The sequence below is a fragment of the Octopus sinensis genome, linkage group LG13, assembly GCF_006345805.1.
Source record: "Octopus sinensis linkage group LG13, ASM634580v1, whole genome shotgun sequence".
Lineage (NCBI taxonomy): Eukaryota > Metazoa > Mollusca > Cephalopoda > Octopoda > Octopodidae > Octopus > Octopus sinensis.
Window position 1 is genome coordinate 19,890,351 of NC_043009.1, and position 14,180 is coordinate 19,904,530.

The window sequence follows — 14,180 nt, forward strand, 5'->3', positions numbered from 1 at the left end:
CTGTATGTGCATTTTAAAATGGTGCCCTCTCTCCCTCCATATGTGTGTGTGTGTGTAATATGTATTCTTTGCAAAAGCAATTACATATGTGTCAGTAATAAATATATCGAAATATGTACTTGAAGAAGAATCATAGTTACGGTAATTCATTCTTTGAAAGAGAAAAAAAAATTGAAGGAAAAGACGGCTATCCTGTGCCTAAGATGAAGTTATTTATGTTAAACAAGGGATTATATATTGATGGAAGGTGGTGGAGTGGTGGGGGAGGGTTAGACTTGAAAAGAATATTGACACGTTTTCTCTCTCTTTCTCTCTCTCTCTGGGAGGGAAGACAGAAACCAATGTTAAACAAAGAGTAAAACCTGCACAGTTAGCTCTGTGTATTTTTTTGGATATCTGTCAATCAATCTATCTATCTCTCTGTGGGTGTGTGTGTATATATATATGTATATATATATATAGACAGAGAGTTGAGAGAGAGAAAGGGAAAGATACACATGTATATGATTACACTACATTCATATGTATGCATACATACATACATATATATATATATATATATATATATATTATATATATATATTATATATATATATATATATATATATATATATGTATACATACATATATATATATATATATATATATATATATATAATATATATATATATATATATATATATATATATATATATATACACACATATGTATGAGTGTATATATGTATATATACATGTGTGTGCATGCATGTATGCATATGTGAATGTAAATATGCATGTATGTAAGTATATATATGCATGTCTGTATGTATATATATATGCATATATATATGTGTATATAAATATATATATATTTATTTATATATATATGCATGAATATATATATATGCATATATATGTGTATATTTATATATATATGCTTATATATATATGCATGTATGTACATATGAAGTCCTGGTGCTGGCTGCCATATTGTATTCAGTCATGAAATATGAACCAAAGACAGGAAACTGGCATTTATTAATAGACAAGAGAAAAGGTCAATGAATTTTAATTCCTTTTTACCAAACCTTATATTGAACCTATTTTCTCTTCTGTAAGGTCCAGTGGCTTTTCGCAATTTTTTTCTCCTCCTGATTTATTGCCATTAAAACATGGAAGATCAATATAAGGGAAACACATCATTATTCTTGGTTTTATATTTGTCCCAAACTGGCCGCAACAGCCACAATGGCCAACACTACTGCAGCCTCTTCCACCTGCTTTTGTCTTTTACTAATTTCTTTCTCAAACCTTCAGCCTGCCATCTCATATTTTACTGATTCCATGCCATCTTTCACTCTGATTTACCATTATGTTGACTGCCATCAATCATAAACCTACACTTTTTTCCTTGCTTTACTCTACTGGCACCAATAATATCCATCTCATTCTCCATATTTCATTCCTCTGTTGAACATCCACCAATTCAGTATTACCAATCTTATGGATATTATTGTCCAAAATACACTTGGCTTTACACACATCTCACACACAACCATCTTATTATATTACTATATGACTATATGATTGTATCATTCATTATAGTACAATATTGTTTTGCTACATCTGCTAAATTACATGGTACAAATATGTACAAGATACTTGCAAACATCATTGAAGACTTGGATAATGTTAAAACCTGTTTAATTTGAGAATTATTCCTATGAAAGAGCAATTCTTTTATTTACCATCGTCTTTATCATCGTCTGAATCTTTGTCATCATTATCATCGTCATCATCATAATCTTGTTTTGGGGCTGTTTTCGATAGATCCCTCACATGGCCATTAATCTGAAGATTGAGAGGTTTATGACCTACAATGAGAAAATAGTTCATTTTCTAACAATCACAACTCGTCAATGTAGAACTGACTTCATGGTCACCTTCAGTTCCCATAATTCAAAATGATTTTTCATTGTCTTAAACCAGATAAGTTTTTAATTTTATTACATGCAACAGTGATAATTATTGGAAAAACTTTACATTTGGGGATTGCCTTTTCTTTAAAGGTTTTGACCAATATTAGGGAACAACTTACATATATGAAATATGGTGAATTATGGATATGAAATGTGGTAGTTTTCAAATATGAAACATGATGTACACCACATGTGAAATGTAACTAATTACATAATATTCAATGAGTATATTCCAAGATTATACATGGATTCACCCTTAGAATTCTGTAAGTCGTTTTTTGCTTTTGGATTCCATATAATATTCATCTACCAATTCCATATATATCCCTTTCCCTATTCTGATATTTCAAGTCAGACATCTTCATCACCAAATCCTATTTTATAAATTCCACCACCAGAATTTATGAAATTTCATTTAAAGTCTTCCAATTTGGGGGTGGGGTGGGGGTTGAAAAGTGATAAATGATCGATGTCAGTCAGAGAGATTCACTGATTGGAGAGACATGGCAGCTGTATCAAGAAAATCACAAATGCTTCCCCACTTGGACTCAAACGGCCCTCTTCATAAAAAGGGGAAAACACTAGGACACAAATGGCCCTTTATATAAAAAGGGGATAAAGACTAGGCTAGAAGCAAGCAAGGGAATTCATAGTGAGAACAGAAAGATCTGGAATTGGTACTACAAGATGTCTCAATGGATTATTTAACAGTTTCATCAATTCACTGCCCCAAGATTGGTACTTTAGTAAGGTTTGAACTTGGAGCATAAAGAGCCAGAACAAATACCATGATGTATTCTGTTTGTCATTTCAGGGATTCTGCTAACTCATCAGCTTAAAAATGGATGAGTTTTGTCAGTGAGGATCTCAGAGAAGTTCATTTCAAATCATAGAGAGTCTTATGAACAGAAAAGACTGGGTTTCAACCGACAATTCATTAATTACTAGAAAGTATCAATTATTTCCATCACTTCAAACAATTTTAGAAAGCTAAAATTAATTACTCCATTAATTCTTCACTTCACAAAAATATACCCAACTGCAGCAATCTGATGGAATGGAAAATTTGATATTCCTTAATTTTGTTCATGAGGAAGACCCTAAAAGTGCCTGAAATTCTAGACAACAACAATCTTATTGTCTGTTTAGGTTTTCAACTCTGAGAAAATAAAATCTTTGAAATCCAAAAAATGTTGAAAAATTCTTAAATGAACATTTAGAGTGGGAAATATTTGAATGAAATTAAAATAATGTATTTAATCAACAAAATAACAGGAAGTAAATGGAATATTCTGGAAGAGTTTGAGAATGAGGTCAGGCTGTAGAAGTCTCTGGGTGAAAGACCAGGCAATTGGTGCTGTCACACGGTAAATTTTCTCTCGTCTAAAAGACATTTTTATCTGATTTTAACTGATTTGTCATAAAAACAAAAAATATTTGATATCACCAAACCAAAGTGAACAAGTGACAAACTATTTCACAAAATCTTTCGGGATATGAAATGGTAACACAAATATATATAAAATGGATGGGATAACTAAACATACATACTGTATGCTGTAATAATATGGATATCAAAATGGATTTATATCATAAAGCAGATGATGATGACAATGATGATGATGATGATGATGATGATGGTGGTGGTGGTGGTGGCAGTGGTGGTGGTGTGGGGCATGATGATGATAATGATGATGATGTGATGAAGGTGAGGATAATGGTGGTGGCAGAGGGGTGTGATAATAATGATGATGATGATGAAGGTCATGATGAGGATAAGGTGAGTTAAAAGGAGTTTACAAAAAGTATATTTTAGGTCACATTTTAGCAAAACAACACAAAAATCAAAGAATTAATCGTCAACTTACTCAAATCGCTGTGACTTAACGAAGGATAGTTTTTATCAACCATGTGATGTGAAACTTTGTCTGTAATCTTCATACCTCCTTCAGATCGATCATCACTGGACCTGTAAACAAAAATCGGCAATCTGTTCTATTTTATGACACTCTTTACTTTGGACAAGCTGTTGAAGATAATAAAAATAATAATCCTTCATACTATAAGCTGAAGGCTTGAAATTTTGAGGGGAGGGCATCTAGTTGATCATATTGACTCCAGTGCTGTTTTATGAACCCCTGAAAGGGATGAAAGGCAGAGTCAACCTTGAGGGGATTTGAACTCAGAAATATAAAGACGGATGAAATGAAACTAAGCATTCTGCCTGAGGTGCTGAAGATTCTACCAGCTGGCCACCTTAATAATAATAATGATAACAACAACAACAGCAATAATAATAATAATGATAATAATATAATAATAATAATAATAATAATAATAATAATAATAATAATTATTATTATTATTATTATTGCTGTTGTTGTTGTTGTTGTTATTGTTATTATTGTTATTGTTGTTGTTGTTGTTATTATTATTATTATCATTATTATTATTATTCAGGTCACTGCCAGAAATTGAACTCGGAATCTTGGGGTTACTAGCCTGCGCTCTTAACCCCAAGATTCTGAGTTTGATTCCAGGCAGTGACCTGAATAATAATAATAATGATAATAATAATAATTATAATAATAATAATAATAATAATAATAATCATAATAATAATCATAATAACATCGAAAAATACCTTAGGAATGAGAACCCAGGTTCGAAATTTCCCCAAGATGAAGGCTGGAGGGTATATCAGTCGAAATGTGTTAACAACAAACAAGATGAGGACAAATATCCATCAAATGTAAGTAACGTCGATAATTCCTCTTCTCTTAAATATAGAACTGGAATAATGACAATACTTCCTTATGTTCTGGTTTCAAGTCTTACCAAGGATACCTTTATCCCTCATCTTCCTGAGGTTGATAAAATTAAGTACCAGCCAGGGAAGGAGTGGACATAATCTTTGTCTGACTGCTTCCCGTACAATGAAATATCTTTGTTAGAAATTAATAATTAATGAGTGTTAGGGTATATTTGCAGAGGATTATTTAAGCTGGTCTCAAAAGACACACAGACAAACCAAATGAAGTATGTTTAAGGAATGTGATGGTGCATGGTCTGGTGGTTAGGCTGTTGCACTCATAATCAAAAGGTTGTTGGTTCAACTCCCAGACCAAGCAGTACATTGCATCCTTGTGCAAGACACTTCATTTCACATGCTTCCATTCCCGTTCAGCTAAAAATCACTTCTATTTGCTGCAGAATGGGCTCTCACAAACTGTTGGTCCACAATTGAATTTCCAATTCCAATGCTTCATTTTATTTAACCAGCATTAGTGAGGTATTGGGGCTCATGAACGATATATATATATATATAATACATTGTTGTCCATGGCAGTAAAAGGGTTCAGCCCAGTGCATGAAGGGGTCACAGCAGTCAGAGATATGATGGATTGTTTGTTTATTGTTTGTTGTCTTGTCAACACACCCACTGTCCCAACAAAGCCCCCATTTTTATTTCTTTACTGGACAAATCTTGTAACACAATGCCTGGACTAAATTCTACCTTCATTTTACCTAAAGTGCCATCTTTTATTTGAAAAAAAGAATGGTACCCAAGAAAGCCACAATGAACTGGCTGGAACTAGTAAAAATATAAAGAAGACATTTATTGACTGTGCAACACTAATTTACCAGAATTACTGAACTCAGGTGAGAAAACAGGTGTGAATTATGGAATAAACTGTGTTTTGTTTATATCTGTAATGTCTGGCACCATTCAGTGATCCCTCAGCACTCACTTTTAAAGATACAGAAGCAAGTACTTCAAGACACAATAGATTAGAACGGTACCACTTTTTCATTAGCTCACAGTCGTCGACAGAATTAATACTGCCGGACATTGACGATGCTGTAAATTGTTTTGTAATCTTTGATGGCGTCATCAAATTGTTGATCTGTCATCAATCAAGGTGGTCACAATTATCTCCTGTTTTATTCATGATGTTGGATACAGATTGTTTACTAGGTGCCCTCAGCCATGGCCAGCTGAGTCCCAAATTCACAAAGGGCAAGGCTTTTACACCCTGAATCCCCTAAAACATTACTGCTCTCTGTTTTAGTCCCCAAAATTATTTATGTTTTGTCACTAAACTCAGGTAAGCTGACATTTATTATCCTGCTGACCTTCAAAGCTCTCCACAAGTATTATTGAGACTTTGTTGATAATTAAAGGTAGATGGGTGTGGGGTGGGGGAAGGTAGATGGGCAATGATGAAAAGAAGACAGAAGCCATGGGTGGTGGTGGTGTGTGTACTGTCCTCCAAAGGACTTGGAGAGACAATTAGATTTGTTATGATTGGCAGACATAACAAAAGACAAGAAGAAGGCTCAATAGACAGAATGGACTTTCGCTTACTCCCTCCCCCTCCTTCTCTCTGTCTTTATATCAATGTACAAGTGTGTGTGTGTGTGTGTGTGTGTACTTCTCTCTCCTTTTATATTCACACACACACATACACTGATACACACATATTAGAGAAAGAGAGAGAAACAGGTAAGCAGTCAATGATAGTCAGTGTGTGTGTGAGTGTGTATGAGTATATACATATATTACTTATGTGTATATGTATATATCATATAGAAGTATCTATATGTATATATGTGTGTGTGTGTGTGCATATATATATATATCTATCATGTGTATATATATATATTATATATGTATACATACATACATATATATATATGTGTGTGTGTGTGTTTATGGACATACATATATACATATAAACGTATACATATGTGTATGTATATATTTGTGCCAATTATTTCTCTACTGTATTGAGGAGACTTGGATATCAAGAAATACAGTAAATAAATAAAAAAAGAAAACAGTTACAAGAAGCAAAACACACACTCCCACCCACATTTAAAAGTTGATCCACAGCAAAGTAAAAAAATACAAAAAAAAACACGTTTAAGACATGACAAAAAAAAATGCCCCTAAAAAAGCCCCCAAACAGATCTGAGTAAAATTGTAGACAGGACGCATTTCATGGCCAGATTACTTTCTATTGTGAATCTAGATTTAGTTTTATTTTCTTCTTGATGTTGGTGTTTTTCCCTTTCTTTCTCTCCGTCGTCCGGTGCAGCTCCTCCTGCCACCCCACCTACCTAACCCCACCCCGGACAGTTGTAGTCTTCCTTGGGAACGAATTAAACTTTTGTGCTGATTTCTTCTGGCTTTCATTATTACAAAGTAAACGGTGCCATATGTCCAATTGTAAGGAAAAAGCTAGCGTGATTAAAAAGGAGAAGGTAAAAAAAGAAAGAAAGAAAGAAAGAAAAGAAAAGAAAAGAAAGAGGTTCGTTAGTTAATTTAGTGATTGAGAGAAAAGGAGTTGGTGGTGATGGTGGTGGTGGTGGTGGTGGTGGGGGATGTGGCATGTATTAAAGAATAATTATAATAGCAATAATTAAAATAAGAAAAACATAAAATAAAATGAGTAATTAAAAGATTTAAAATAGGAGAAAAGATTGGGAAAACCTGAATGGAAGGAAGCAGATAAAGTTGTGTAAACAATGGTTATGGGGGGTAGAGATAGATATAGAGAGGGCGGGAGAGAAGGGGACGGTGAGATAGGGTGGGAGGGAGGGAGAGGGCAATAAGGTATTGAAGATGACAGGTAAAAATTGAAAAAAGATTTAATGGATTCCAAGGAAAAAAATGGAGTCAACAGATTTTAAGACTAAAAATGCTTGAAATAAAACTAAATTTATTAAAAATTATAAAGTAAAATGATTTGATGTCGATTTATCAGGAAATTAATCTAAGTTGTTTCTAATATCACAGGATAACTTAAGGTACCTTGATAATAATTTAGTTAAGGTACTTCAGTGTGGTTTCTAAGTGTGAGAAGGAGGAAGAAGAGATGAAGACAAGAGAGGATAAATAGAAGTTGTTATGGGACAACTTCCTGAGGGCTACAGATCAAATCTGGCTGGTGCAAACTATGCCATATATATATAACCGATCGTGGCCGTTGCCAGCCTACCCTGGCACTTAAAAAAGCACCATCCGTACGTGGCTGATGCCAGCACTGCCTTGACTGGCTTCTGTGCTGGTGACATGTAAAAAGCACCAACCGATCGTTGCCAGCCTCCCCTGGCACCTGTGCCAGTGGCACGTAAAAAGCACCCACTACACTCATGGAGTGGTTGGCATTAGGAAGGGCATCCAGCTGTAGAAACACTGCCAGATCAGACTGGAGCCTGGTGCAGCCTCCTGGCTTCCCAGACCCCGGTCAAACTGTCCAACCCATGCTAGCATGGAAAACGGACGTTAAACAATGATGATGATGATGATGATGATGATGATATATATATATCTTACCATTATTATCATCATTTCAAAGCTAGCAGAATTGGTGCAGAAGAAAGTGCTTAGCAGCATTTCTTCTAGTTTTATGCTCAGTGATCAAATTCCACTGAAGTCGACTTTATTTTCATCCTTTTGGGGTCCATGACATAAGTACCAGTTGAACCCTAGGATCAATGTAATCGACTAGCTTCTCCCCCAAATTTCAGGCCCCGTGCCTATAGTAGAAAGGCTCATCATTATTATTATTATTATTATTATTATTATTATTATTATTATTATTATAATTATTATTATTACTATTATTATTTCCTTATTACTGTAGCAATATTGTTGTTGTTATTGTACAGTAATATTACGGCAAGTTAACCAAAAAGGTGTTAGTATCTCTGTAAAACAAAGATGGAATATAAGAGAAACAGCAGCAGCAGCAATATTATGGATGGGGGACTTGTGACAAATGAAACAGCTTCCTTCCCCCCACATCAATACCATTATTTACTTGGCTCTCAGTTCTTCAATAAACATCATTTCCCCAAGACAGCAAGGGTAGAGTTTTGCAGGCACCCCAGAGACTGTTCTCCATTCATTGGGTACTTAACATAAAACATTACAACACATCACCAGCAGCAGTAGCAGTGGCAGAAGCAGCAGCAGCGGCAGTAGCAGCAGCACTGGCTTGAATCTCTTTGAATCTTCAGAGTTTGTGAGAGTATTTACTCATTTGCTTTTAAGAGAGTTCGTGATTATCAAAATAACTACAACAACAATAAACAAGAAAATAAGTTGAAACAAAAAATAAAACAAAGCAGTAAGCTATTTCTCTGAAAGTTCTCTGCTAAAAGCCATCCTTAATATTTCTTCTAAAATATATAAAAAAAAAAACCCCAAACATCCTTTAGAATAAAATAAAATGAAATATTTGTCACAGTTCTTATGTTGAGGAGAATAAAAAAAAACAACAAACAAAATGGCCGCAAAGAAAAACAAACCAAAAAATAGGTAAAAAACGTAGAAAAAGTCCCTGTGTATTGATTTGCACAAACAAGCAAAAATCTAAAGGTTGTAATAATATTCTGTTAAAACTATTATCTATCTCTCATAAAATATCAAAGACAAACATAGATTTCGGTTGAGTTTCAATGGTTCTCCTTTTTGAATCTCTCATTCTGAGCTTTTCATAACAAAAACCATATTGTAGAGCTTTGATAGGTTTTTAATATCAGTTTGACAAGATGAGTTTTTAAATAGAGTTTTATGTATATGAATGTGAATGTGTGTGTGAGGAGGGGTGGAGGGCTGTGCTATATATGTGTGTGTGTAAAGATATATACGTATATATATATATATATATATGTGTATGTGTGTGTATGTATATATACACACACACACACACACACACATACACATATATATTTATATATATTTAAATATATATGTATGTATGTATGTATGTATGTATGTATATGATGATATATATATATATGGGAGACAGCATAAGTTTTTGCTATGTTATATTAAAACCATTCCTGTATTTAGTCATATTCTCTCAATAATTTTATCAAATCCAACTCTGTCATCATCGATGCAAGACATCACAGTCTCATCTTCAGAATGAGGTGAGGTTGGTGCATGTTACTACCTCTTTGCACTAAGCAGAACAAAAGGGATTGGTGTAAGCATTATTATTGGAATCTCAATTCAGATGGTGTGTATGTGTGTGTGCGCGTGTGTGTGTGTGTGTGTGTGTGTGTGTGTGTGTGTGTGTGTGTGTGTGTGTGTGTGTGCGTGCGCGCGTGTGTGCGCGTGTGTGTGCGTGTGTGTGTTTGTGGTGAGGTGATATAGTGGACCATGTTTTATGCTGGATTGATTGTATTTCAGTCAGTATTAGAAATGTGGCTCAAGTTAACTTACAAATTCTGACAATTTGTTTTCTATCAATCAATGACAATTGGTAAATATAGAACCGACAACGCCAAGTGCAGCACATACATACATATATATATGTTGGTTTAATGTAGACTTTCAGTTAAGGTGAAGATAAGGGGTGCAGGAAATATGGCCTTGCAATATCAGGAGTTTGGGAACTAAAATTGTTGATATAGATTGAGAGAGAGGAGAAATGAAAAAAATAGATTTCTTACTTTGGAGATAAAACATCTGATTCTGAACTTGAGCGTTCTTTCATAATCGGTGCTTCAGGACGCATTGTTAAATGGTTTGCCATTGTCATTGACACTGGAGGTGACATTATGGGGTGATTTAGTGGCATGTAGGGAAGGGCTCCAAGAGCATACGGATGATGAGGGTAGCCATTGAGAATATTTTTTCGTTCACCAGCTGTAAAAATAAAAACAAAAAAATACATAAATAAACCCTCATAAGATATTTAAACAGTTTAAATTAAAGCATTTAACAATTTAAAAAGACGTATTTTATGAATTTTATTAAAATTTAACATTGAAAAATAATTGTATAATTGGTTATTCACACTTAAAGCAAAATTACTTATTAAACATGTCAGTGTGAGAAATAAAATGGACAATAAAGATGGAGATGGTGCATCAGCTTCAATAAGCTGATGTAAAATATTGAACAAAATCTTCTCGTGATCACAACAGCTTCCATTGTCAGTCATTATGACAAAAGATAAATGATTTGTATGGCCATACTAATGAATGTTTTGTATATTGATCGACTGATTGTGAATGAGTCTTTACATATATAGACCATGGCTGGGTGTCGATGTTTTTATTATAACAGGAATTTACTGTTTATAGATTTATAGGACTGACTCAGTTATGAATTATATATATTCATACATACATATATATAAATACACTCACACACACACACATATATATATATACACACACACAGACACACATATATATATACACATATACACACATGTGTATATATTCCAAAACAATACAAACAATACATATATGTGTATGTGCTTGCATGTGTGTGCATGCAAATATATATGCTAATGTCTGTGTACATGTGTGTGTGTATATATATATATATATGTGTGTGTGTGTGTGTGTGTGTGTGTGTGTATATATATATGTATGTATTATATTGTATATATATATATCATATTGTATTATGTTATATATAATATATATCTCTGCTTTTAATATAAAAATATTTAAATGCTGCTTTAGGAAATAAACCTACGTGTGCACGCACACACACACACATGCATGCAGAGAAATATTTGCTATTCATACTAATTATGCTAACACCATTAGTATTTATACTAATTATTTTAATTATCCTAATTATCCTTTTACAATAGGAACAGAGAAAAAAAGACAACCAACCACACCATATACTTATAATCACTCCCCCCCCACTTCTGTTGTAGGGCAGACATAAAAGAAGCTGGAATGATATTAAATGAGAGAGAAGAAGCTACAATGATTTCCCATTGATATCCATGAAATATTGCACTGGAACTTCTCCTGGTGAATGGCGGAGTCTGAATGGAAACTGGGTCTATCATACTCAAAAGGTCTCATTCAATCCATGCTATATTGGACGTTAAAATCATGGTGAAAGATTATATGTATACATACATGGAGACTATATATATGTGTGTGTGTCTGTATTTATGTATATATGTGTATATATATATATATATATATATATATATATACACTGTCTATGTGTATATGTATATATCATCATCATCATCATCATCAAAATCATTTAACGTCCGTTGTCCATGCTGGCATTGGTTGGATGGTTTCACCAGGGCTGGCATGCTGGAAGGCTGCACCAGACTCCAGTCTGATTTGGCATGGTTCTCTACAGCTGGATGCCCCTCCTCACAACGCCAAACACTCTGAGAGTGTAATGGGTACTTTTACCTGTCACAGGCACAAGTGCCATTTGCGTGACACCAGTATCTGCCATGACTGTGATTTTGCTTGGCTTGATGGGTCTTCTTCTCAAGCACAGCATAATGCCAAAGGTTTTGGTGATTGCCTCTGTGAGGCCCAACACTCAAAAGGAACTCAGCCACTTTGCCTGCGTGAGGCCCAACATGCAAAAGATGTTCTTTACATGACACCAGCACTGGTGCACTTGGCTTGATAGGTCACTAGTCATTGCATCTGTGAGATCAAAGATCATGCTTCACAACTTAGTCCCATGTCTTCCTGGGTCTAACTCTACCACAGGTTCCCTCAACAGTTAGAGATCGGCACTCCTTTACATAGCTATCCTCATCCATACACATCATATGACCATACCAGTGCAGTCATCTCTCTTGCACACCACACCTGATTCCTCTTATGCCTAACTTTTCTCTCAAGATGCTTACACTCAGTCGAACATGCACATTACACATCTAGTGAACCATACTGGCATAGTGTATATATATATATATATATATATATATATATATATATATATATATATATATATGGGTGTGTGTATGTGTGTGTGTATATATATATATATATGTATATATGTATATATATATATGTATGTATATATATATGTGTATGTATATATATATATATTATATATATATATATATGAATATATGTATATAGTGTATATATATATATATATATATTAATATATATATATATATATCATCATCATCATCATCACACACAGACACAGACACCACACACAATTTGCTTCCCAATCACATGGTTCTGGGTTCAGTTCCACTGCATGGCACCGAGAGCAAGTGTTTTCTACTATAACACCAGGCTGAAGAAAGTCTTGTGAGTGAATTTGGTCGATGGAAAATGAAAGAAGCCCATCATATATACATATATATATATATACATATACATACCAGAGTAAGCACATTAATGTGAAACAAGGTGGCGAAAAATAGTACTCAACTACAGGGGGTAGAGTAATATGCTTTATTAATAAAGCTGCTAAAACATCACAAAAACTGTTACTCAGAGTAACAGTTTTTGTGATGTTTTTGCACACACATATTATTATTATGGCTGCCCCCTCGTTATCGAGTATGGCCATTGCACGAAGCTTAACTGTTACTGGTGCTGTGATCGAATGTGACTTTTTAGCCCAGCTAAAGATCTACAATGTCTTATACAAAATTGGCAACTAAGACCTTTACTGGTAATAGCTGGCTGTAGTTGTAACTGGGCTTCATGTACCTTTGCATGTCGTTTAAGTTCTCCTGCCGAATTACACTCTCTTCCACATGCCTGACAGATATGATTAGTATGGTGTGTTACACCACCACCAGTGGCCAGGTTGTCACTCATCTGTCTCGTTTTATGACTACGAAGATGACTCATGAGTCCAGCTTTACTGAGGCAGGGTCTTGCACAGACATTGCATGTCAGAATCAAAGGAAGACCCTTCCCTTCTGGAAGTGTAACAGCGATGCCCTTCCTGACATCCCTCTTTACTTTCTCATGTGCAACTCGAGATTTCTCAAACATGGCTGTCCCCTCATGCACAATCCTTCTCCACCTGCTATGATCAATAGCTATGCCCTCCCATGTGTCAGGAGAGATGCAAGCATCTCTGAAGGAAGCCTTCAGCAAGTCCTTATACCTCTTTTTTGGTTTATGTGGAGGTCTCCTTTAGCTAACTCTCCATAAAAGAGTTGTTTTGGCATCCTTGAATCCTTCATTCTGACCAGATGACCACTCCATCTGAGCCTATGCACACACATATACATACATAGATACACATTAGAAGCAGGCCTGACTGTATGGTGAAATTTACTTCTCAACTGTGTGGTTCTGGGTTCAGCCCTACTATGTGATACATTGGGGAACTGTCTTCTACAGGACCCAGTTAGAATTTTCTTCTGGTCGAGTAACCCATCCCACTCAAAAGGTCCCTGAATAAGGCTTGTTTAAGGATGTTGAATGAAACACC

General features: G+C 34.7%; 1 protein-coding gene across 1 annotated transcript in view; it reads right to left on the minus strand.

The window, feature by feature from the left end:
- The window catches only part of LOC115218589 (dachshund homolog 1), a 78,198-nt gene extending 67,272 nt beyond the window's left edge, over positions 1–10,926 (minus strand). The window contains exons 1-4 of the mRNA XM_029788483.2: positions 10,797–10,926; positions 10,433–10,628; positions 3,829–3,929; positions 1,730–1,855 (exon numbers count right to left, since the gene is read on the minus strand). Of these exons, the coding sequence (XP_029644343.1) occupies positions 1,730–1,855; positions 3,829–3,929; positions 10,433–10,628; positions 10,797–10,926 (553 nt within the window). The remainder of the gene's footprint in view (positions 1–1,729; positions 1,856–3,828; positions 3,930–10,432; positions 10,629–10,796) is intronic.
- Positions 10,927–14,180: the final 3,254 nt, after the last annotated feature.